Raw genomic sequence first — 21,854 nt, forward strand, 5'->3', positions numbered from 1 at the left:
ATTAGGGCAGATCAATCATTGGTAAACCAAAAATTGCAGTGATAGGATGAGGTTGTAAATCAATGTGCAAGATTGTAGAGATTGTATCAAAAATATCTTTCCAGTATTTTTCCCAAAAAGGGCAAGACCAAAGCATATGAGTCAAAGAGGCTACCTCAGAATGACATCTATTGCAGATCAGATTTCTATGAGAGTAAAAATGAGCTAATTTATCTTTAGACATATGAGCCCTATGCACCACTTTAAATTGACTCAACAAATGTTTAGTACAAACACATATTATACCCTTCAATTTTCATACCAAAAAGGCTTGATCCATGACAGAGGTTTGAAAAAAAATAGATATAATGTGAATTGATAAAATAAATTAATTTAAGCCATAATGGGACTTGATAAAATAAATTTATTTAAGCCAAAAAATTATGAAACTGAAACCATATTCATGATGTATGTTTAATTATTGGATTAACCATTTGTTTATTCAGTTTGGAAAGAACAAATGGAAGCAAAGTCCCTAAGATGGAAATCAGTGAAAACTCTTGTACAGAACCCATAGTGGACTTACATTAATATCCACATCTTGTGTCAAAATATTAAATATCAAATATTAATTGCCCAGTAATAAAATCTTAAATTTGGCATTGCCAGGCCGCAGTTCTTTTTGGATTTCTGCAAGTATTTTTTACTTAACCTAGGATTTTTATTCTGCCATATGTAAGATGAAATTTTAGAGTCAATAGTATCAGAAAAGGATTTAGGAATAAAGATTGGTACTGCTTGGAAAAGATATATGAATTTAGGTAAAATTATCATCTTAATAGCATTAATTCGACCAATCAGTGATATAGACAGTGAGGACCATTTAGTAAGTGATTGCTTAACTTGTTCTATTAAAGGCAAAAAAAATTACGTCAAATAAACCCTTTTTTTTTAGTAATTTTAACACCTAGATGAGTAAAATAATCTGTAACCTATCTAAATGGTAAATGTCTATAAATTGGAACTTGCATGTTTAAAGGGAAAAGTTCACTTTTATTAAAATTCTGTTTATAACCTGAAAAGTTACTAAACTGAGCGAGCAGGGATATAACAACAGGAATGGATTTCTCAGGATTCAAAATATATAGTAACAAATCATCTGCATATAATGATAACTTGTGTATCACATTCCCATGGGAAATGCCAAGTATAGTATGTGAGTCACAAATAGCAATAGCTAAAGGTTCCAGGGCAATATCAAATAGCAATGGGCTAAGAGGACAGGCTTGTCTAATGTCATGAAACAACTGGAAAAAAAGGAGATCTTACATTATTGGTGAGTACCAAAGCCAAAAGGGTATAATATATCAATTTAATCCAAGATATAAATTGTGGGCTAAAATTAAATTTCTCAAGTGTACTAATTAAGTATGGCCATTCAACTCTAACAAAGGCTTTCTTAGCATCCAATGAGATGACACATTCTGGAATTCTAGGTGAGGGAGTATAAAAATATTCATTAATCTCCCAATATTAAAGAACAAATAGTGATTTTAATAAATCTGGTCTGATCAACAGAAATAGTTTGAGGTAATACATTCTCCAATCTAGTTGCCAATATTTTTAGAAATAATCTTAGAATCCACATTCAATAAGGATATAAGCCTATATGCTGCGCATTCAGTAGGATCTTTATCTTTTTTAAGAATTAAGGAAATAGAGGCACCATAAAAAGATTGTGGTAATTTACCAATAATGCATCCTTAAAGATTCTACGCTATCAGGGAGAAAGTATAGTAGAGAAGGATTCAAAAAATTCTACCATGTAGCCATCTGGACCAGGTGTTTTACCTGAATCCATCGAGGAAATAGCATCTTTTATTTTTTCTTCCATAACAGGAGCATCTAATACTAAACATTCATTAGATGATAATTTCGGAGCATTCAACTTTCTTAAGAATTCGTGCAGTATCGTGGGGCCATCAGAAAATTTTGATTGACATAAGGAAGTGTAAAATTCTTGAAAATATTTATTTATCTCATCATGATCAACCATCATAGTTCCATCTCATTTACGAATTTTAATAATCTGAACTTTAACCGAAGCAGATGTCAATTGATTAGCCAATAGTTTACCAGATTTATCACTATGTATAGAAAATTGACTCCTAGTTTTAATTAATTGATTTTCAATGGAGGATGTAAAAGTAAACTATGCTCCATTTGAAGTTCAACCCTCTTTTTATAAAGCTCCTGAATAGGAGCAATAGAACATTTCTTGTCAATTACTTTAATCTTATCAATCAACATACAAATCTCTTTATTAATTTGTTTTTTCAGTCCAGCAGAATATGAGATAATCTGCCCACAGATGTATGCTTTAAAAGTGTCCCATATTACCCCGCTGGAAACTTCTTCTGTAGAGTTTGTTGAAAAGATTAAATCAATCTGTTCCTTAATGAAATTCACAAAGTTCAAGTCCTGTAGTAATATGGAATTGAATCGCCATTGTCCAAAACTAGAAGGTGTATCCATTAATTTAACAGAGTTTCAGGGGTGCATGATCAGAGATGGCAATGGAATTGTAATTGCAGTCAATAACAGAGGGAATTAAATGAGAGTCAATAAAAAATTAGTCAATTCTAGAATAACTGTGGTATACATGAGAAAAGAATGAAAACTCTTTATCCTTTGGATATAAAAACCTCCAAATTTCTGAAATCCCAAAATCAAGCAAAAAGAAATTAATAAAGGTAGCCAATTTATGGGGATGTGCCTGATTAGATTTAGATCTATCCATTGAAGAATTTAAACAGTAATTATATTCTACACCCATTATCAGCATATAGTCATCTAAATTGGGAAGGGGTGTAAATAAGTGTTTAAAAATTCAAGATAGTCAACAGTTGGAGCATAAACATTAACCAAAACCACTTTTTTGTTACAGAGTAGGCCAGTAATAAAAAAAAAACTACCTTTCAGATCCGAAATTGTTTCGTAGTGAGCAAATGAAATTGAAGAATCTATAAAAATAGAAACTCCTTTTACTTTGGCCTGAGAATTGGAATGGTATTGTTGATCTTTCCAAAACTTAAAAAAAACACTGATTATCCTCTTTGCTCACATGAGTTTCTTGTGCAAAGAAAATATGGGCATTCATTCTATGGAATACTTTTTAAAAAGTTCTGTTTAATCGGATGGTTTAAACTGTTTGTATTCCATGAAACAAAATTAATAATCTTATCCATCATAGTAAAATCAATAATATAGTATGTGATATATGGTACGTGGTATAATATGGTATGGTTAACCAGAATACAAACTCATGAACCTGGAAGAGGAAGAAAGGTTCGAGGAGGTACCGGAAGTTACGACATATCGGGCATTCCAGTGGTTTCAAAATAGCCCAGGTGAAAAAATCTAAACTAAAAAAAAGAAATACCCCTTCCCCCCACCCACAAAGACCCAGAATTAGGCCAGAGATTGGCCAAGATAAGCTAGAACTAAATCTATCCCCATCTCTCCTAATGGCAGCCCAAAAGATAAAAGTTTTTTTAAAGAAAAGCTACCCATAATCCAAAAAATGTATGAAAAGAATTATCAAAAAAGAGAACAAGAAAAAAAAACTACCGCGATTTTAAAAAATGTTTAAATCATAAAATAGAATGCTAGAATACTACTATTTCAGAAAAAAGAAAACAAACACCAGTTCATGTTGTTGGTTATTTTTACACATAAACAATTGAAAATGACACAACAAGAAAATACGGTCTTATGGGAAGAAGAAAACAGGACGACATCTTACAATGTAAAAAAATGAGAGCAAATGCATCTCTGTTCAAAAAGAAAGGAATTGAACACCAAATCATTTACTAAATAGTTTCAAAAGATTAAAAAAAGCAGAATCCCAAAAGGGAACAGAAAAGTTTAATCTAGAAATACTAAAAATACCTACAGTACAAACCAAAAAAGAGAAATTTCACATTCTAACTGACCAGATTGGTAAACTGGCTAATAGCTTAAAAATTTAAGTAAAAGTCAAAAAAGAAAGCAGAACCTTATTTAGACTGTAGCAGAGGAAGTTTGCTGGTTGAAAAATTTTTGAGCTTCATTTACTAACTTAAAGAGACAACGGGAATTATCAGAGAGGAAAATTCTTAATTGGGCAGGAAACAGCAGGAATGGTCTGAGACGCATTCAAAAGAATTCTGACATCAGTGGCTTAAACACCATTCATTCCTTCAGAACCTCGGGGCTGAAATCTTCAACGCAGTGGAATTTGAAACCTTTAAATTCGAACATGCATTTTCACTTAGCAAAACGTATCAAACGATCCTTAATATGAACATAATAGAGACAAAGCAGAACTGGTCTTGGTTTAGAACCAGCAGAAGGTTTTGGACATAATATATGATGAATGTGGTTGATTAATAGAGGGGCATCCAGTACATATGTGCCAAACACATCGAATAAAAATCGAGAAAATTACTTGATAGGATCACCCTCCTGCGCGTCTTCAGGAAGGCTGATTATCTGCAGATTCCATCTTCGAGATCAATTTTCAAGGTCGGTAACTTTGGATTTATAGTGATCCAGCTGTTGAGTCATTGAAACTAAATTCCAAAGTTGTTCCTTTGGACTCTCTGCTGAGCTCCTTCGTCAAGTTCTGAAATTGTTGTTTGCTGTAGATTAAATTCACGTTTAAACAATTTAAAATTATCCTCAACCGTCTTTAAGACTCCTTTGAACATGGCAAATTTTTGAGTAAATTTTTCATCTAGCATTGTTTCAAAAGTTAAAGGAGATTGCTTAGATGGTATTGGATCACCATCTTTTTTTCCATTAAGATCAGAGTCTTTCCAGTTTTTAGCTTCCCATGATCTGGTATTCATTTCCAACAACTTAAAGTCAAAATCCAAAAATATGTCTATAACGTAAGCCTTTTAGTGTAGGTATAAAGCAATGTAAATAAGGGTGGCTATGGGTAATAGAATTAAAGGGAATGGAGCGAAGCTAAATTGAATTGCACTCCATGAGCGCCACCAGGAGACCACACTAATAGCCATTCCGGTGAACAATGGACAGACTGGGCCTTTTCTAATGATACTCAGACTAGTGAGGCCCAGAATTGCACTAGTGATGCAGTTGGAGACTGTGGGTGCCATTGCTTTGACGGTTGGTACATTTGTCCCCCACTGGAAAAAGCCATCCAATATGGAGGTCAGACATCATGATCTTCCATCACGGTCTGATGTGACCAACCAGAGAATATCTGTATGTGATAACAATTTATATCAATAGCTCCAAGCAGTATTCTGGGCTCACTTGGCTGTAAGTTTTCACAAGCTCAGTAAGCAGAATCTCTGTGTTACCAACTAAAAACACAAGCTTGCTAATTAATAGTATGTACAAACTTTTGTACTTTTAAATAAACTGTTTGACAGTTATTCCTTGGGTCTGAACCTGAAGTCTGCTGGTAGAGAGGCAGTTCAACACTGGCAATTTGGCAGTGAAAATGAAAAAGTTTCTTAGCTCTGTATGTGTATTGAAATCTGCAATTGCTGATGGACTGGAGGAAGTATTGAGGGCAAACAATATTTATGATTGTGAAGGATTTTGTCTGTTCACATAGATATCGATGAGTGTGAATCGTCTCCGTGTCATCTTCATGCATCTTGTTACAACACAATGGGCTCCTACCAGTGCAACTGCGTTACAGGGTTTAATGCATCTACTGCGACCGCCAGCCTCACTGCAGGGAAGGTTTGTGAAGGTAAGGACTTTGTATCTTCCTGAAAATGGAGAATTTACCTCGAGGCTGTTTTCATGTCATGAATCTGTGGAGAGAGGAACCGGAAAAGTGAGAAAATGAGGCAGGAAAGTGTGGCCCTGACAGGGTGGGGAGACTGAGTTTGTAAAGGAGACACAAAGCATCCAGGTAATGAATGAATGACCACAGTTAGAGAGAAATTAAAATAAAAATGTAAAATGCAGAGTAGAACGTGCTCCAGATCTGAAACCAGGGATGGTGCTGTAACCTCACAGCATTCTGTTTCTCACCCACAGATGCTGCCTCATCTGCTGAGTGTTTCCAATGATGTACTTCCAATGAGATTCAGGGAGGGAGTGGGCAATCAACTGAAGTTTAAATGTGACTAAACCTGGTCTTGCCACAGTCACATTAAAGATGAGTGGAGCACTGAGAGTCCTCTGAGAGCTCCCATCCAATGAAAAGCAGCTCCAGTCCAGAAGGCAGGGTTGCTGACAACCTTCCATACTGTTATCAATAGGCCCATAGAATGGAGATCAGGGTGGTAGCCATCTCAGTTTATAACAGGTGACGGCCAGTTTGGTTCCTGAGTCAATTTCATCTGCTCCTTTACTCCATTCACCTGATTTTCTTTCTCAAACCATAAGGCCCCTTCCCAAGAATACTCACTCAATCCTTTGTTCCAGCGAAAGTCTTCTCTGGATTAAACAACACAGTGCTGAGTTACTCCATCCCAACCCACAGAGCCCGGGTATAAAAGGGAGCAATCCATGTTTACTATTGAGAGAGATTTTCCCTGTTCACACAGATATCGATGAATGCAAGTCCTCACCTTGTCACGAACATGCAACTTGTATCAACGTAGTGGGATCCTACCAGTGCAACTGCAATGCAGGGTTTCAGGCATTACCTGCGACCGCCAACCTCACGGTGGGCAAAGTTTGTGAAGGTAAGGACTTTGTATCAGCATGAAAGTGGAGAATAAATCTCAACTGATTCGGGATATCAGCCTGCAACAATTCGCCTACAGAGTCCCACAATTAAAGAAGAATTTAATGGGCTCTGTACTGTGCAAATTACACAGCGTAGTCATTGTGGGGATGTGGGGAAGGTATCATTGGTTTTTCTGTTGTTTCCTTTCATCAGTCTGATCACTAGTTCAAATGGGAAGGGGAAAGGGACTGACAAGCAAATGGGAATAGCTCGTTGTGGTTGGCATGGATGAGATGGGCCAAAGGGTCTTTTTCTGTATTGTATTACTCCATGACTCTATATTTTAGAGTTTGGGAAATGAATTCATTGACCAGTCATGTTCCTTTAGAAACAGGAGACAAAGTAATGCATTGACCTGGGACAGGTGTGTCTTGAAGTGGCAGCTCCAGCTGGCATGCTGATTACTATTCCAATGTTGATCCCCAAACTCTCACACAGTCTAATGTCACCCTCTCAGAGCAGGTTTAGTGAGGGTCTGAGTATCCATGAGGACACGGACGTGATCCTGAGAGGGAGAGGAAGAGTGAGCAATGGACCATGTCAAGATGAGAACATCTTTAAAATTGCCATCTAAAATGATAACGTTTCTCAGTTCTGTATGATTGTTGGAAGCATCTACAATGCAATCATTGATGGACTGGAGAAAGGGTTGAGCGAGATAGTCTGCACAGGATTGAAACAAGGACTCACGTCCCACCAAAGGTCAGGTGTTCCTTGTCCCAGATGAAATACCACAGCAACACCTTTGTCCTGGAGAAAGTGAGACATGTGTAACAGGGAACAAACAATGTTTATGATTGTGAAGGAATTTGTCTGTTCACACAGATATTGATGAGTGTGAATCCTCGCCCTGTGACAAATATGCAACTTGTAACAACACAGTGGGTTCGTACCAGTGCCACTGCATTGCAGGGTTTCAGGCAACTCCTGCGACTGTCAACCTTGCATCAGGAAAGGTTTGTGCAGGTAAGGACTTAATATAACCATGAAATGGAGAAGCAACACAAAGTAGGGGTTGTTATTGACAATCCTACACATTACTGGGAGTCAAGAAGTATAAGAATATAACAGGCAGTTCTCGTGCAATTCCCACGTTATTGTGATGGCTCTGGAGTTTGCGACCTGCTGAGTTCCTCCAGCATTTTGTGTGTGTCGGTCATTTTGCTGTGTTTGCTTCGATAGTTCTGATAATCAGTTCTGTATATTTAAGAGATTGTGAAATGATTTTACTGAGCAGTCATGTTTCTTTGTGAAATGTTGATGGTGCATTATCAGGGAACATGTCTGTCCAGATTTGGCATCTGTAGCTGACATGATGGTTACTATCCCAATCCTGGATCGCAAACTCTCACATGGTCCAACAACACCCTATTGGAACAAGAGACAGATTAGTGCAGAGTAGACCTAGCTTGTTCCAGGAAGAGCTGAGAAATCCAATGGGACATGTGTGTGACAGGGAGAGGAAGATTCAGAGATGGACCATGTAAAGATGAGAGCAGCCGGTGAGGAATTACATGCAGAATTAAAAGGGCTAGAACTTAACTGAGTTATTAACAGCTTGACAAGTTGTTCTGTGAGAATAAATGTCTGAACAATGATGTGTTTGTTCCATGAGAAGCTTCTCAGTCTACATCTGATAACAATGTATATCAACAGCTCCAAACAGTATTCTGGGCTCACTTGGCTGTAGGTTTTCTCAAGCTCAGTGAGCAGAATCTCTGTGTTGCCATCTGAGAACACGCAAGCTTGCTCATAAACAGTATGTACTTTTAGTTAAACTGTGTTTTTGCAGTTTTTCCCGGGGTCTGACCCTAAAGGCCTCTAGTAGAGAGGCAGATCAATATCTTGGTGCGGTGAGCAGGGTCCCAATTTGTGGTAGACCCATTGCCAAAATTGAATAAATAGACGACAGACCATTGGGGTGAATCAAAGATGAACGGGCCCACAAGGTGAGCTTTAACTTTGTTTCCACTCTGCTCTCTGAGGACTCTGTTTGTTCTCTCATTTTGGCGGGGAAATCCCACTGACAGGTCCCAAAGGGAAAAGTAAATTAAGATGGGCGGTTCCAGTCCCTCAGAATAGAAATTCAAGACGGGCAGTTCAATTCCCCGGAATACAATGGGGGTGCGTCAGAGTCCATTACAGAAGATAACAGACAACACAGACAGACAGACTTACTTTATTGATCTCGATGGAAATTGGGTTTTGTTACAGTCGCATCAACCAAGAATAGTGTAGAAATATAGCAATATAAAACCATAAATAATTAAATAATAATAAGTAAGTTTCTCCAAGTGGAAATAAGTCCAGGACCAGCCTATTGGCTCAGGGTGTATGATTCTGCTCAGACCATGTGACAAAGTTTCCCACCGTAGCCCTGTACTCCGCCTCATCTCCCTTGCTGATGCATCCAACTATGGCAGAGTCATCAGAAAACTTCTGAAGATGGCAAGACTCTGTGCAGTATTTGAAGTCTGAGGTGTAGATGGTGAAGAGAAAGGGAGACAGGACAGTCCCCTGTGGAGCCCCAGTGCTACTGACCACTCTGTCTGACACACAACTATTCAGACAATGAAAAGAAACTGAGACAAATGTCATTCCCATTTTCTAAACATTTGGGAAAAGACAACTGGCCTGCAGGAGGTACATTTGATTTAAATTTAATATGGAAATGGAAAGTAGGGAAAGAGTATGGTCGCCTGATTGGCCTATGGCAACAAGAGGCAGAAATTAAAGACGTCAGACATAAATTAACTTGTTGGACATATAACACTAAGCAAAGAGGCATAGAGGTATGTGATAAAAGAGGCAATCCTAGGAGTTGGCAAGAGTTGAGAAGATTTATGAAGAATGGGATAAGGGACAGAAACAGACAAAGGAGACAGAGGAAGGAATTGTATCAGAGACAAAGCATACTGGTCGTGGAAGAATGAATAATGGGAAAAAGGAAACGAAAAATAAAAATAATTCTGTGGTATCCCATTCTATCCAGACATACCGATCGATTCCCCATACAATACTTATCATGATTGGGAATGGGTAAGGCAACCTAATAGTCCCACCGTGATACCCACAACTGTGTCGGCACCTGTTTTACCACGGACCGGTTCCGCACTCCCATATGGTTCTCACCCTGGTGCCTCATTCACCAACTCAACAGTCATTGCGTCACCAGACTGATGTAGTTCCTGGAGAACGATTAGGATCCCAATACCCATTTCTTCCCGCACGCACCGTCAGACTGGAACCCTGAACATGGGTCACTAATTTTATCGGGACCGATACTGACTCAGTATTAATTGCCCACGAGGATCATTCCTAACCCACAAGCCGGAGTGGCAGGATGAGCAGCTACTATGCAAATGAATATGCCCTGGCCCCTTCCAAACTCTGTTATACTGAATGGTGCCCTTTACAAAAAAAGTCAAACCCCAAGGTTTCTGTAATTACTTAAGAACTGTCCTGACTATTCATTCCGTGAACTCCTGATTTGTTCCCTCTGGCACTGGCTGCACTTGCTCCAACTGATCAGCCAGGATCAGACTTGGCTCGGACATGGCAACTACGAACCATTAATAGCAACTGGACAAACTGAATCGTGGATGACTGGAAATATATTGGATGCTTCGTTTGATGTTCTGGCCCCCTCCATAGATGTAACTAAGGTCTTAGAGTGTAAACCAAAAAAAGATGAGACTCCTGATTATTTCCTCGAATGCTTTAATGCCGTTTATTCTGCACGATCAGAAGGTCCGCTGTACGCCGCAGGGAACCAGACCCCACAGTACAGTGTGCACCTCTTCCAAGCCCCGCCCAGCAAGGTGGCCGACAAGGTTAAAGTCAACAACATGAACTGGTCGGAATCCACTCAAGGTTCATAAAGCCATTTTAACTTAGTTAGTAGATCACAAAGACAGACCATTTCTAAGAAAACTGTAAGTCAGATAAAGATGTCCATTATTTATCATTGTAGCTATATTAACAATCTGTGGCCTTCTGAGAAAGAAGTGCCCAGTTCAATCTTTCAAAGCAAACAACAGAGGCCATCTAAAGAGAAGATCATTTAATTTTCAGTGGGTGGCTAGAGCAATCAACTATATTTTAATATTTGTTTTCTTTCCTTGTGAGGAAAGGTTCATTTTTGATTTTGTCCAGTTTGGAGCAAGTATAAAGATGTTACTTAAAAGAAATCCAATGTGTTAGTTTGCCAGTAAGAAATATTTGTTTGTTTTTAAAAGGATTTATTATCAAATGTGGCACTAATGTAATGCCGATCTTAAGAGTCCTGAAGGTACCAGATTCAGCCCTTGACTTGTGCTAATTAACCCCCATTGTTAAAACACTGCCGACTCAGATGAGTAAATTCCTGGGCCTTGTTAATTTCCACCCAACTTGAAATGAGGTCTTTCCCCTACAGAACACCCTTCTCCAATTTTTCCCCTGTACTTCAGTGAACTCAGCTACCTTTTTTTTAATGAATGCCCACCTGAGCAACAAGATTGTGCAATAATAAATCTCAAATTGACAGATGTCTGACCTGACATGACTGACTTCCCCCTCGCTAACCTGGATGTAGGCTTCTATGTAGATGGGTGCTCTTTTGTAGACAACCAAGGCCAGCGCCCTGCAGGCTATGCTGTTGTTTCTGGCGTAGAAACCATTGAGTCCGCTTCCTTTCTTTCTCCTCACTCGCTGCAGCAAGCTGAACTCTTTGCACTCACCAGAGCATGAATCCTAGCCACTGGGAAATCGGCCAATATTCTGACAGACTCTGGATATGCCTTTGGAGTCGCTCACGACTTTGGCCAACTTTGGGAAGCCAGGGTTTATGTCACATCCTCTGGTATGCCCATCACTAATAAAATTTTCATCAACAACCTTTTGTCCATCATCTGTCTTCATTTACAGTTGGACATTATTAAATGCTCTGCACACACTAAAGTTACTACTGAGACTGAACGTGGAAACAACAGAACTGACTCAGCTGCGTAACAAGCTGCCCTTACCAAAGCACTGACTGTTCTCCAAATGTTGAATTGCCAGGGAAAAACTGAATACCCTGTTTCCAAATCAGCCAGTATGTCTGGAATTGAGAATGTGCGTGCTTTACAGAGAGATCCCTCTGAAAAAGAGAATGCCACTTGGGAATCGGCTGGGTAATCATTGACTGAGGACCGCTGGCTTACTCCTGCCCATCAGGTCCACGAACCTGAAATTATACTGGGCTATATTGTAGATTTCATACATGCCAATACTCACTTTGGCAAGGAGGGAAAAGTGAGGGAAAAGTAAGACAACGTTTGGAATCATGGTGGAACCCCGACCCGGAGAAAGTAGCAGAGAATGTTGCCAGACCATGTCTGATATGCCAAGGACATCATCCAGGAAAAGGCACCTCATGTCCAAAGGGATATACCCAGTGGCAATATACCCTTTCTGCCATCCATAAAATAAACTCAGGTATGTGCGGAGTCCAAATCATTGGGTCTATTTAAGCAGCAAGTTGATAAATGATAGATTAGGAAGTACATCAAAAGTTACAGGGGGAGCCAGGATAATGGGGATGAAGGTGATAATAAATCAGCCATGATGGAATGGTGGAGCTGACTCAATGAGTCTATGTCTTATGTCTACGGCTTAAATACTGCAACTTGTGAAACTGGAGATCCCAAATGAGAGAGAGGAGAAACTCAGTGGCCTAGACAGCATCTGTGGAGAGACGGGCTGGAAAAGTGAGTAAATGAGGCAGGAGAGTGTGTCCCTGACAGGCTGGGTAGACTTGAGTTTGTAATGGAAACACAATGCATCCAGGTAATGGATTAATGAGCGCAGTTAGAGAAAAAGTAAAATAAAAATGTAGGATGCAGAGTCGAGCATGCTGGGGATCTGAAACCAGGGATGTTGCTGAAATCTCGCAGCATTCTGTCTCTCACCAACAGATGCTGCCTGATCTGCTGAGTGTTTCCAGTGCTGTACTTCCAATGCAGATTCAGGGAGGGAGTGGGCAATTAACTGAAATTTAAATATGACTAAACCTGGTCTTGCCACAGTCATCATAAAGATGAGTGGAGCACTGAGAGTCCTCTGAGAGCTCCCATCCAATGAAAAGCAGCTCCAGTCCAGAAGGCAGGGTTGCTGACAACCTTCCATACTGTTATCAATAGGCCCATAGAATGGAGATCAGGGTGGTAGCCATCTCAGTTTATAACAGGTGACGGCCAGTTTGGTTCCTGAGTCAATTTCATCTGCGCCTTTACTCCATTCACCTGATTTTCTTTCTCAAACCATAAGGCCCCTTCCCAAGAATACTCACTCAATCCTTTGTTCCAGCGAAAGTCTTCTCTGGATTAAACAACACAGTGCTGAGTTACTCCATCCCAACCCACAGAGCCCGGGTATAAAAGGGAGCAATCCATGTTTACTATTGAGAGAGATTTTCCCTGTTCACACAGATATCGATGAATGCAAGTCCTCACCTTGTCACGAACATGCAACTTGTATCAACGTAGTGGGATCCTACCAGTGCAACTGCAATGCAGGGTTTCAGGCATTACCTGCGACCGCCAACCTCACGGCGGGCAAAGTTTGTGAAGGTAAGGACTTTGTATCAGCATGAAAGTGGAGAATAAATCTCAACTGATTCGGGATATCAGCCTGCAACAATTCGCCTACAGAGTCCCACAATTAAAGAAGAATTTAATGGGCTCTGTACTGTGCAAATTACACAGCGTAGTCATTGTGGGGATGTGGGGAAGGTATCATTGGTTTTTCTGTTGTTTCCTTTCATCAGTCTGATCACTAGTTCAAATGGGAAGGGGAAAGGGACTGACAAGCAAATGGGAATAGCTCGTTGTGATTGGCATGGATGAGATGGGCCAAAGGGTCTTTTTCTGTATTGTATTACTCCATGACTCTATATTTTAGAGTTTGGGAAATGAATTCATTGACCAGTCATGTTCCTTTAGAAACAGGAGACAAAGTAATGCATTGACCTGGGACAGGTGTGTCTTGAAGTGGCAGCTCCAGCTGGCATGCTGATTACTATTCCAATGTTGATCCCCAAACTCTCACACAGTCTAATGTCACCCTCTCAGAGCAGGTTTAGTGAGGGTCTGAGTATCCATGAGGACATGGACGTGATCCTGAGAGGGAGAGGAAGAGTGAGCAATGGACCATGTCAAGATGAGAACATCTTTAAAATTGCCATCTAAAATGATAACGTTTCTCAAGTGTGGCACTAATGTAATGCCGATCTTAATTGTCCTGAAGGTACCAGATTCAGCCCTTTACTTGTGCTAATTAACCCCCGTTGATAAAACACTACGCCGACTCAGATGCATAAATTCCTGGGCCTTGTTAATTGCCACCATACTAGATATGAGGTCCTTCCCCTACAGAACCCCCTTCTCCAATTTTTCCCCTGTACTACCGTGAAATCAGCCACCTTTTTTTAAGAATGTCCACCTGAGCAATTAGATTCACCACCCCATGATTGTGCAACGATAATCCCCAATTGAGAGAAGTCTGACCTGACATGACTGACTTCCCCCTCGCTAACCTGGATGTAGTCTTCTATGTAGATGGGTGCTCATTTGCAGACAACCAAGGCCAGCACCCTGCAGGCTATGCTGTTGTTTCCGGCGTAGAAACCATTGAGTCTGCTACCTTTCTTTCTCCTCACTCGGTGCAGCAAGCTGAACTCTTTGTACTCACCAGAGCATGAATCCTAGCCACTGGGAAATCGGCCAATATTCTGATAGACTCTGGATATGCCTTTGGAGTCGCTCACGACTTTGGCCAACTTTTGGAAGCCAGGGTTTATGTCACATCCTCTGGTATGCCCATCACTAATAAAATTTTCATCGACAACCTTTTGTCCACCATCTGTCTTCATTTACAGTTGGACATTATTAAATGCTCTGCACACACTAAAGTTACTACTGAGACTGAACGTGGAAACAACAGAACTGACTCAGTTGCGTAACAAGCTGCCCTTACCAGAGCACTGACTGTTCTCCAAATAATGAATTGCCAGGGAAAAACTGAATACCCTGTTACCAAATCAGCCAGTATGCCTGGAATTGAGGATGTTCGTGTTTCACAGAGAGACGCCTCTGAAAAAGAGAATGCCACCTGGGAATCGGCTGTTTGGTTTTACTCATTGACCGAGGACCTCTGGCTTTCTCCTGCCAGTCAGGTCTGTGTACCTGAAACTATACTGGGCTATATTGTAGATTTTGTACATGCCAATACTCACTTTGGCAAGGAGGGAAAAGTGAGGGAAAAGTAAGACAACGTTTGGAATCATGGTGGAACCCCGACCCGGAAAAAGTAGCAGAGAATGTTGCCAGACCATGTCTGATATGCCAAGGACATCATCCAGGAAAAGGCACCTCATGTCCAAAGGGATATACCCAGTGGCAATATACCCTTTCTGCCATCCATAAAATAAACTCAGGTATGGGCGGAGTCCAAATCATTGGGTCTATTTAAGCAGCAAGTTGATAAATGATAGATTAGGAAGTACATCAAAAGTTACAGGGGGAGCCAGGATAATGGGGATGAAGGTGATAATAAATCAGCCATGATGGAATGGTGGAGCTGACTCAATGAGTCTATGTCTTATGTCTACGGCTTAAATACTGCAACTTGTGAAACTGGAGATCCCAAATGAGAGAGAGGAGAAACTCAGTGGCCTAGACAGCATCTGTGGAGAGACGGGCTGGAAAAGTGAGTAAATGAGGCAGGAGAGTGTGTCCCTGACAGGCTGGGTAGACTTGAGTTTGTAAAGGAAACACAATGCATCCAGGTAATGGATTAATGAGCGCAGTTAGAGAAAAAGTAAAATAAAAATGTAGGATGCAGAGTCGAGCATGCTGGGGATCTGAAACCAGGGATGTTGCTGAAATCTCGCAGCATTCTGTTTCTCACCCACAGATGCTGCCTGACCTGCTGAGTATTTCCAATGCTGTACTTCCAATGCAGATTCAGGGAGGGAGTGGGCAATTAACTGAAATTTAAATATGACTAAACCTGGTCTTGCCACAGTCACATTAAAGATGAGTGGAGCACTGAGAGTCCTCTTTCTTTCCCTGCTTCTGTCCAATGAAAATGAACTCCAGTACAAAAGGTGGGGTTGCTGCTGACCTCCCACACTGTCTATTGATAAGCTCATTGAACAAAGTGCAGGGTGGTAACCATCCTCGATTTTAACACGTGACCAACCATTTGGTCCCTTGAGTCAATTCCATCTGCTCCTTAACTCCATTTGCTGATTTTCTTTCTCAAACCATAAGGCCCCTTCCCGAGAATACTCACTCAATCCTTTGTTCCAGCAGAGGTCTTCTCTGGATTAAACAACACAGTGCTGAGTTACTCCATCCCGACCCACAGAGCCCGGGTATAAAAGGGAGCAATCCATGTTTACTATTGAGAGAGATTTTCCCTGTTCACACAGATATCGATGAATGAAAGTCCTCTCCTTGTCACGAACATGCGACTTGTATCAACGTAATGAAATCCTACCAGTGCATCTGCAACACAGGGTTTCAGGCATTACCTGCGACAGCCAACCTCACGGCAGGGAAAGTTTGTGAAGATAAGGACTTTGTATCAACATGAAAATGGAGAATAAATCCCACTGACTGAGGATACCAGTCTTGCACAATTTTTCTGCAGAGGCCTATAATGAAAGAAGAATTTAATGGACTCTCTACTGTGCAAGTTACACAGAGGAGTCATTATGGGGAGGTGGGATGGTTACCATTGGTTTTTCTGTTGTCCCTTTTGTTAAATTTGATCATTTAGTTTAGCAGAGCTCAGACTTTTCTCTTTGGAATGTAGAAGAATAAGAGGGGACTTGATAGATGTCTACAAGATTATGAGAGGCATAGATAGGGTGAATAGTCAGTAACTGTTTCCCACTGCACCAGTAGCAAACACTAGAGGGCATATGTACAAAATTAAGGGAGGGAAGTTTAGGGGAGACATCAGGGGTAAGTTTTTCACACAGAGGGTTGTGAGTGCCTGGAATGACTTGCCAGCGATGGTGGTGGAGGCTAAAACATTATGGGTATTTAAGAGCCTCTTGGACAGGAACATGGATGAAAGAAAAATGGAGAGTTATGGGTTAGTTTGGGTTTAGTACTTTTTTTAAGGTTTATATGGGTCAGCTCAACATGGAGGGCTGAAGGGCCTGTACTGTGCTGTGGTGTTCTATGGTTCTATTTCTCCAAAAAGGAAGGGAAAAGGTACTCACAAGCAAATAGGAATAACTCTGCAGTCAGCATGGATGAGATGGGCCAAAGGGTATTTTTCTGTGTTTGATAAGTCTACAACTCTATATTTTAGAGTTTGGGAAATGAATTTGTTGACCAGTCATGTTCCATTACGAACAGGAGACGGACTACTGTATTGTCCAGGGACAGGTGTGGCTAGAAGTGGCAGCTGCAGCTGGCAAGGTGATTACTAATCCAATGTTGGTTCCCAAACTCTTGCACAGTCTAATTGGAGGTGGTTCCTTGAGGGTTGGAGTAATCCATGGGGACAGGGATGTAATCCTGAGAGGGAGGGGAAGAGTCAGCAATGAAGGTGAGTGCATCTTGGAAAGAGTCATCTGTACTGATAACATTTTGCAGTTCTGTATGATTGTAGAAAGCGGTATCAATGCAATCATAACTAAGGGTTGAGCGAGATACTCTGGACAGAATTGAAGCAAGGACCTACCTTGCCTTATGTGAAATAGCATAAACAATATAGTGGGACCTTTGTCTCACAGAATGTGAGACATGTTTAACAGGAGCAAACAATGTTTATGATTGTGAAGGATTTTGTCTGTTCACACAGATATTAACGAGTGTGAATCCTCTCCATGTCACCATCATGCAACTTGCAACAACACACTGGGTTCCTACCAGTGCAACTGCATTGCAGGGTTTCAGGGATCTACTACGACTCTCAACCTCACTGCAGGGAAGGTTTGTGAAGGTAAGGGCTTCGTATCTTCATGAAAATGGGGAATTTGTCTTAAGGCAGTTTTGGTGTCATCGATTCCCCAAGATTATCCTGAAGATATTCTTAGAAGCAAAGAATAAACGGACATTGTCTGCACTGTGTAAATCCCTTCAATTAATTGTGTGTGTTGGATTATGATGGGATTTTTTAAAATCAGTGCCTTTGAATATTTTGGACATGAATTTATTCATCAATCAGATCCCTTGGACACAGGAGTCCAGCGAGGAAGTCTGGACAGGATTGAATTACAACACAACTGTTAACATCAGCTATAGCTTCCGTGGTCATTACTATTCCAGTCCTGCATCCCAAATTCCCACTTGGGCAAAGTCATACTCACAGAATCCATTCAGTGGAGTGGCTGGGCAAAACACAGGGATTGAAATGTGTCCAACCCCAGCCCAGGCTCACAGCCACATTACTGTTCAATAGAGCCATGGACACCCTGTACACCTCCCCATCGCCCACTCCCCCTCTGTAACACACAGCTGTTAATACCGGCTCCAACAGAATCAGCATCAAACTCCAGTTGACTATCACTGACATATGTCATGAAATTTGTTGCTCTGCTGCAGCAGGACAGTGCAACACATCAAATATCCTATAGGCTGGAGTAATAAATATATATTAGAAAATTAAACAAGTAGCAGATAAAGAGAGCAAACATAGCAAGGTAACATTCATGGGTTCAATGTCTATCAGCAATCTGATGGCAGATGAGAAGAAGGTATCTGTAAAATGTTGAATGTTGTCTTCAGGCTCCTGTACCTCCTGCACGATGGCAGTAAGGAGAAGAGGGCATGTCCTGGGTGATGGGTTTCCTTAATGATGGATGCCATCTTTTTGAAGCAGTGTGTTTTCAAGATGCCCTAAAAGGTGGTGAGGCTAATGTGAATCTGGCTAAGTTTACAACCCTCAGTATGTTTTTCTGGTGCTGTGCAATGGCCCCTTCATACCTGATGGTAATACAGACAGTCAGAATGCTCTCCATTGTACACCTGTAGCATTCTAACTGTTGGCTCCATCCAGCTGCCTTTCTACCTCAATTCTTAAGGCCTTTTCCTGTTCCTTAACTCCATTCACCTGATTTTCTTTCTCAAATCATAAGGCCCCTTCCCAAGAATACTCACTCAATCCTTTGCTCCAGTGGAGGTTTTCTCTGGATTAAACAACACAGTGCTGAGTTACTCCATCCCGACCCACAGAGCCCGGGTATAAAAGGGAGCAATCCATGTTTACTATTGAGAGAGATTTTCCCTGTTCACACAGATATCGATGAATGCAAGTCCTCTCCTTGTCACGAACATGCAACTTGTATCAACGTAATGGGATCCTACCAGTGCAACTGCAACACAGGGTTTCAGGCATTACCTGTGACCGCTAACCTCATGGCAGGGAAAGTTTGTGAAGGTAAGGACTTTGTATCAACATGAAGAGAAGAGAATAAAATTCCAGCTGATTGTGGATATCAGTCCTCCACAATTCGCCTGCAGAGTCCTACAACAAAAGAAGAATTTATTAGGCACTGTACTGTGCAAATTGCACAGATGAGTTGTTGTGTGAGGTAGGAAAGATATAATTGTTTTTTCTATTGTTTCCTTTGATAAATATAATCATTCATTCAAATGGGAAGGCAAAAGGGACTGACAGGCAAATGGGAATAGCTCATTGCAGTTGGCTTGGATGAGATGGCCAAAGGGTCTCTTTCTGTGCTGTATAACTCTATGACTTTATATTTCAGAGTTTGGGAAATGAGTTCATTGACCAGTCATGTTCCTTCAGGAACAGGAGACAGAGTAGTGCATTATCCAGGGACAGGTGTGACTACAAGTGGCAGCTCTAGCTGACATGGTGATTACTATTCCAATCTTGGTTCCGAAATTCTCGCCAAGTCTAATGTCACCCTCTCAGAGCAGGTTCAGTGTGGGGCTGAGTAATTCATGGGGACACAGAAGTGATGATGAGAAGGAGGGGAGGTGTCAGTGTTAGACTATGTAAAATGGGAGCAGCTTGGATACAAGCATCTAAAATGATAATGTTTCTCAGTTCTGTATGATCATCAAAATCAGCATCAATGCAATCATTGATGGGCTGGAGAAAGTTGTTGGCGAGATAGTCCAGAAAGAATTGAAGGAAGGTCTCTTCCTCATGTCCCATCAAAGGTCAGGTGTAGATTGTCCCATGTGAAATACCACAGTAACACTTTGTCCCGGAGAAAGTGAGACATTTTTAACTGGAACAAGCATGTTTAGGATTGTGAAGGATTTTGTCTGTTCACACAGATATTGATGAGTGTGAATCCTCTCCGTGTCACTATCGTGCAACTTGCAACAACACACTGGGTTCCTATCAGTGCAACTGTGTTGCAGGGTTTCAGGGATCTACTACAACTCTCAACCTCAATGCAGGGAAGGTTTGTGAAGGTAAGCGCTTCATATCTTCATGGAAATAGAGAATTTTTCTCAAGGCAGTTTTGGTGTCATTGATTCTCCAAGATTATCCTGAAGATATTCTTAGAAGCAAAGAATAAACAGACATTGTCTGCACTTTATAAATCCATCAGATAAATTGTGGGTGTTGGAAAAATGTTTTTTTTAACAGTGCTTTTGAATATTTTAGATTCAATGACATGAAATTATCGATCGATAGATCCCTTGGAAACAGGAGAATATGCAACACAAACTTTCGGACCACATCTGACCTGGTTGGCAGCTCTAGCTGCCATGGTCATTACTATTCCACTTCTGTATCCCAAATTCCCACTTGAACAAAGTTATGCTCACAGAACCCATTAGGTAGAGCGGCTGGGCAATGCATTTGGACTGAGATGTGACCAACCCCAGCCAAGGTTCAGAGCCACATTAATGGTCAATACAGCCTGTACACCTCCCCATCATCCACATCCTCCCTGCAACACACAGTCATTAATACATAGCTCCAACAGAATCAAAATCAAATTCCAGTTGACTATCACTGACATATGTCATGAAATTTGTACAGTACAGTGCAATATATAAAATATAAGTTGGAGTCAGAAATATATATTAGAAAAATAAATAAAGTTGAGCAAAAGTAGCGAGGTAATATTCAAGGGTTCATTGTCTGTTCAGAAATCTGATGGCAGAGGAGAAGAAGATGTTCCCAAAAAGTTGAATGTTGTCTTCAGGCTTCTGTACCTCCTCCATGATGGCAGTAAGGAGAAGAGGGCATGTCCTGGGTCGTGGGGTTCCTTAATGATGGATGCCACCTTTTTGAAGCAGTGTTTTCAAGATGTCCTAAATGGTGTTGAGGCTAATGCCCAGAGGAACTGGCTGAGTTTACAACCCTTGGCGGCATGTTTTCTTGCTGCTGTGCAGTGACCCCTCCAAACTGGATGGTGATGCAGCCAGTCAGAATGCTCTCACTCGTACATCTGTAGCAATCTAACTGTTAGCTCCATCCACCTGTCTTTCTATCTCAATTCTTAAAGTATTTTCCAAGAAAAAATCAATGAAATACTTGTTCTGACAAAGGTTGGCTCAGTACTAAACAACATGCCTGTGTTTTGCTCCATCCAGACCCTCCGAGTCCACTTGTAACATAGAGAAAATAGTGCTTACCGTTGTGGGGATTTTGTCTGTTCACACAGATATTGACGAGTGTGAATCCTCGCCCTGTGACCAACATGCAACTTGCAACAACACAGTGGGTTCGTACCAGTGCCACTGCATTGCAGGGTTTCAGGCAACTCCTGCGACTGTCAACCTTGCATCAGGAAAAGTTTGTGCAGGTAAGGACTTAATATAACCATGAAATGGAGGAGCAATGTCAAGTAGGGGTTGTCATTGACAATCCTACACATTACTGGGAGTCAAGAAGTATAAGAGTATAACAGGCAGTTCTCGTGCAATTCCCACGTTATTGTGATGGCTCTGGAGTTTGCGACCTGCTGAGGTCTTCCAGCATTTTGTGTGTGTCTGTCGTCTTGTTGTGTTTGCTTTGATAGATCTGATAATCAGTTCTGTATATTTAAGAGTCTGTGAAATGATTTTATTGAGCAGTCATGTTCCTTTGCAAAATATTGACGGTGCATTATCAGGGAACAGGTCTGTCCAGATTT

The 21,854-nt window shown here is 40.9% G+C and overlaps 1 protein-coding gene across 1 annotated transcript in view; it reads left to right on the forward strand.

Moving 5' to 3' along the window:
- Positions 1–21,854, forward strand: part of LOC132405908 (uncharacterized) — a 213,147-nt gene that overhangs the window by 140,916 nt on the left and 50,377 nt on the right. The window contains exons 27-35 of the mRNA XM_059990886.1: positions 5,612–5,752; positions 6,558–6,698; positions 7,568–7,708; positions 10,490–10,615; positions 13,195–13,335; positions 17,588–17,728; positions 19,025–19,165; positions 20,038–20,178; positions 21,384–21,524. Coding sequence (XP_059846869.1) covers positions 5,612–5,752; positions 6,558–6,698; positions 7,568–7,708; positions 10,490–10,615; positions 13,195–13,335; positions 17,588–17,728; positions 19,025–19,165; positions 20,038–20,178; positions 21,384–21,524 — 1,254 coding nt within the window. The remainder of the gene's footprint in view (positions 1–5,611; positions 5,753–6,557; positions 6,699–7,567; positions 7,709–10,489; positions 10,616–13,194; positions 13,336–17,587; positions 17,729–19,024; positions 19,166–20,037; positions 20,179–21,383; positions 21,525–21,854) is intronic.

This window comes from Hypanus sabinus, chromosome 16, assembly GCF_030144855.1.
Source record: "Hypanus sabinus isolate sHypSab1 chromosome 16, sHypSab1.hap1, whole genome shotgun sequence".
Taxonomy (NCBI): domain Eukaryota; kingdom Metazoa; phylum Chordata; class Chondrichthyes; order Myliobatiformes; family Dasyatidae; genus Hypanus; species Hypanus sabinus.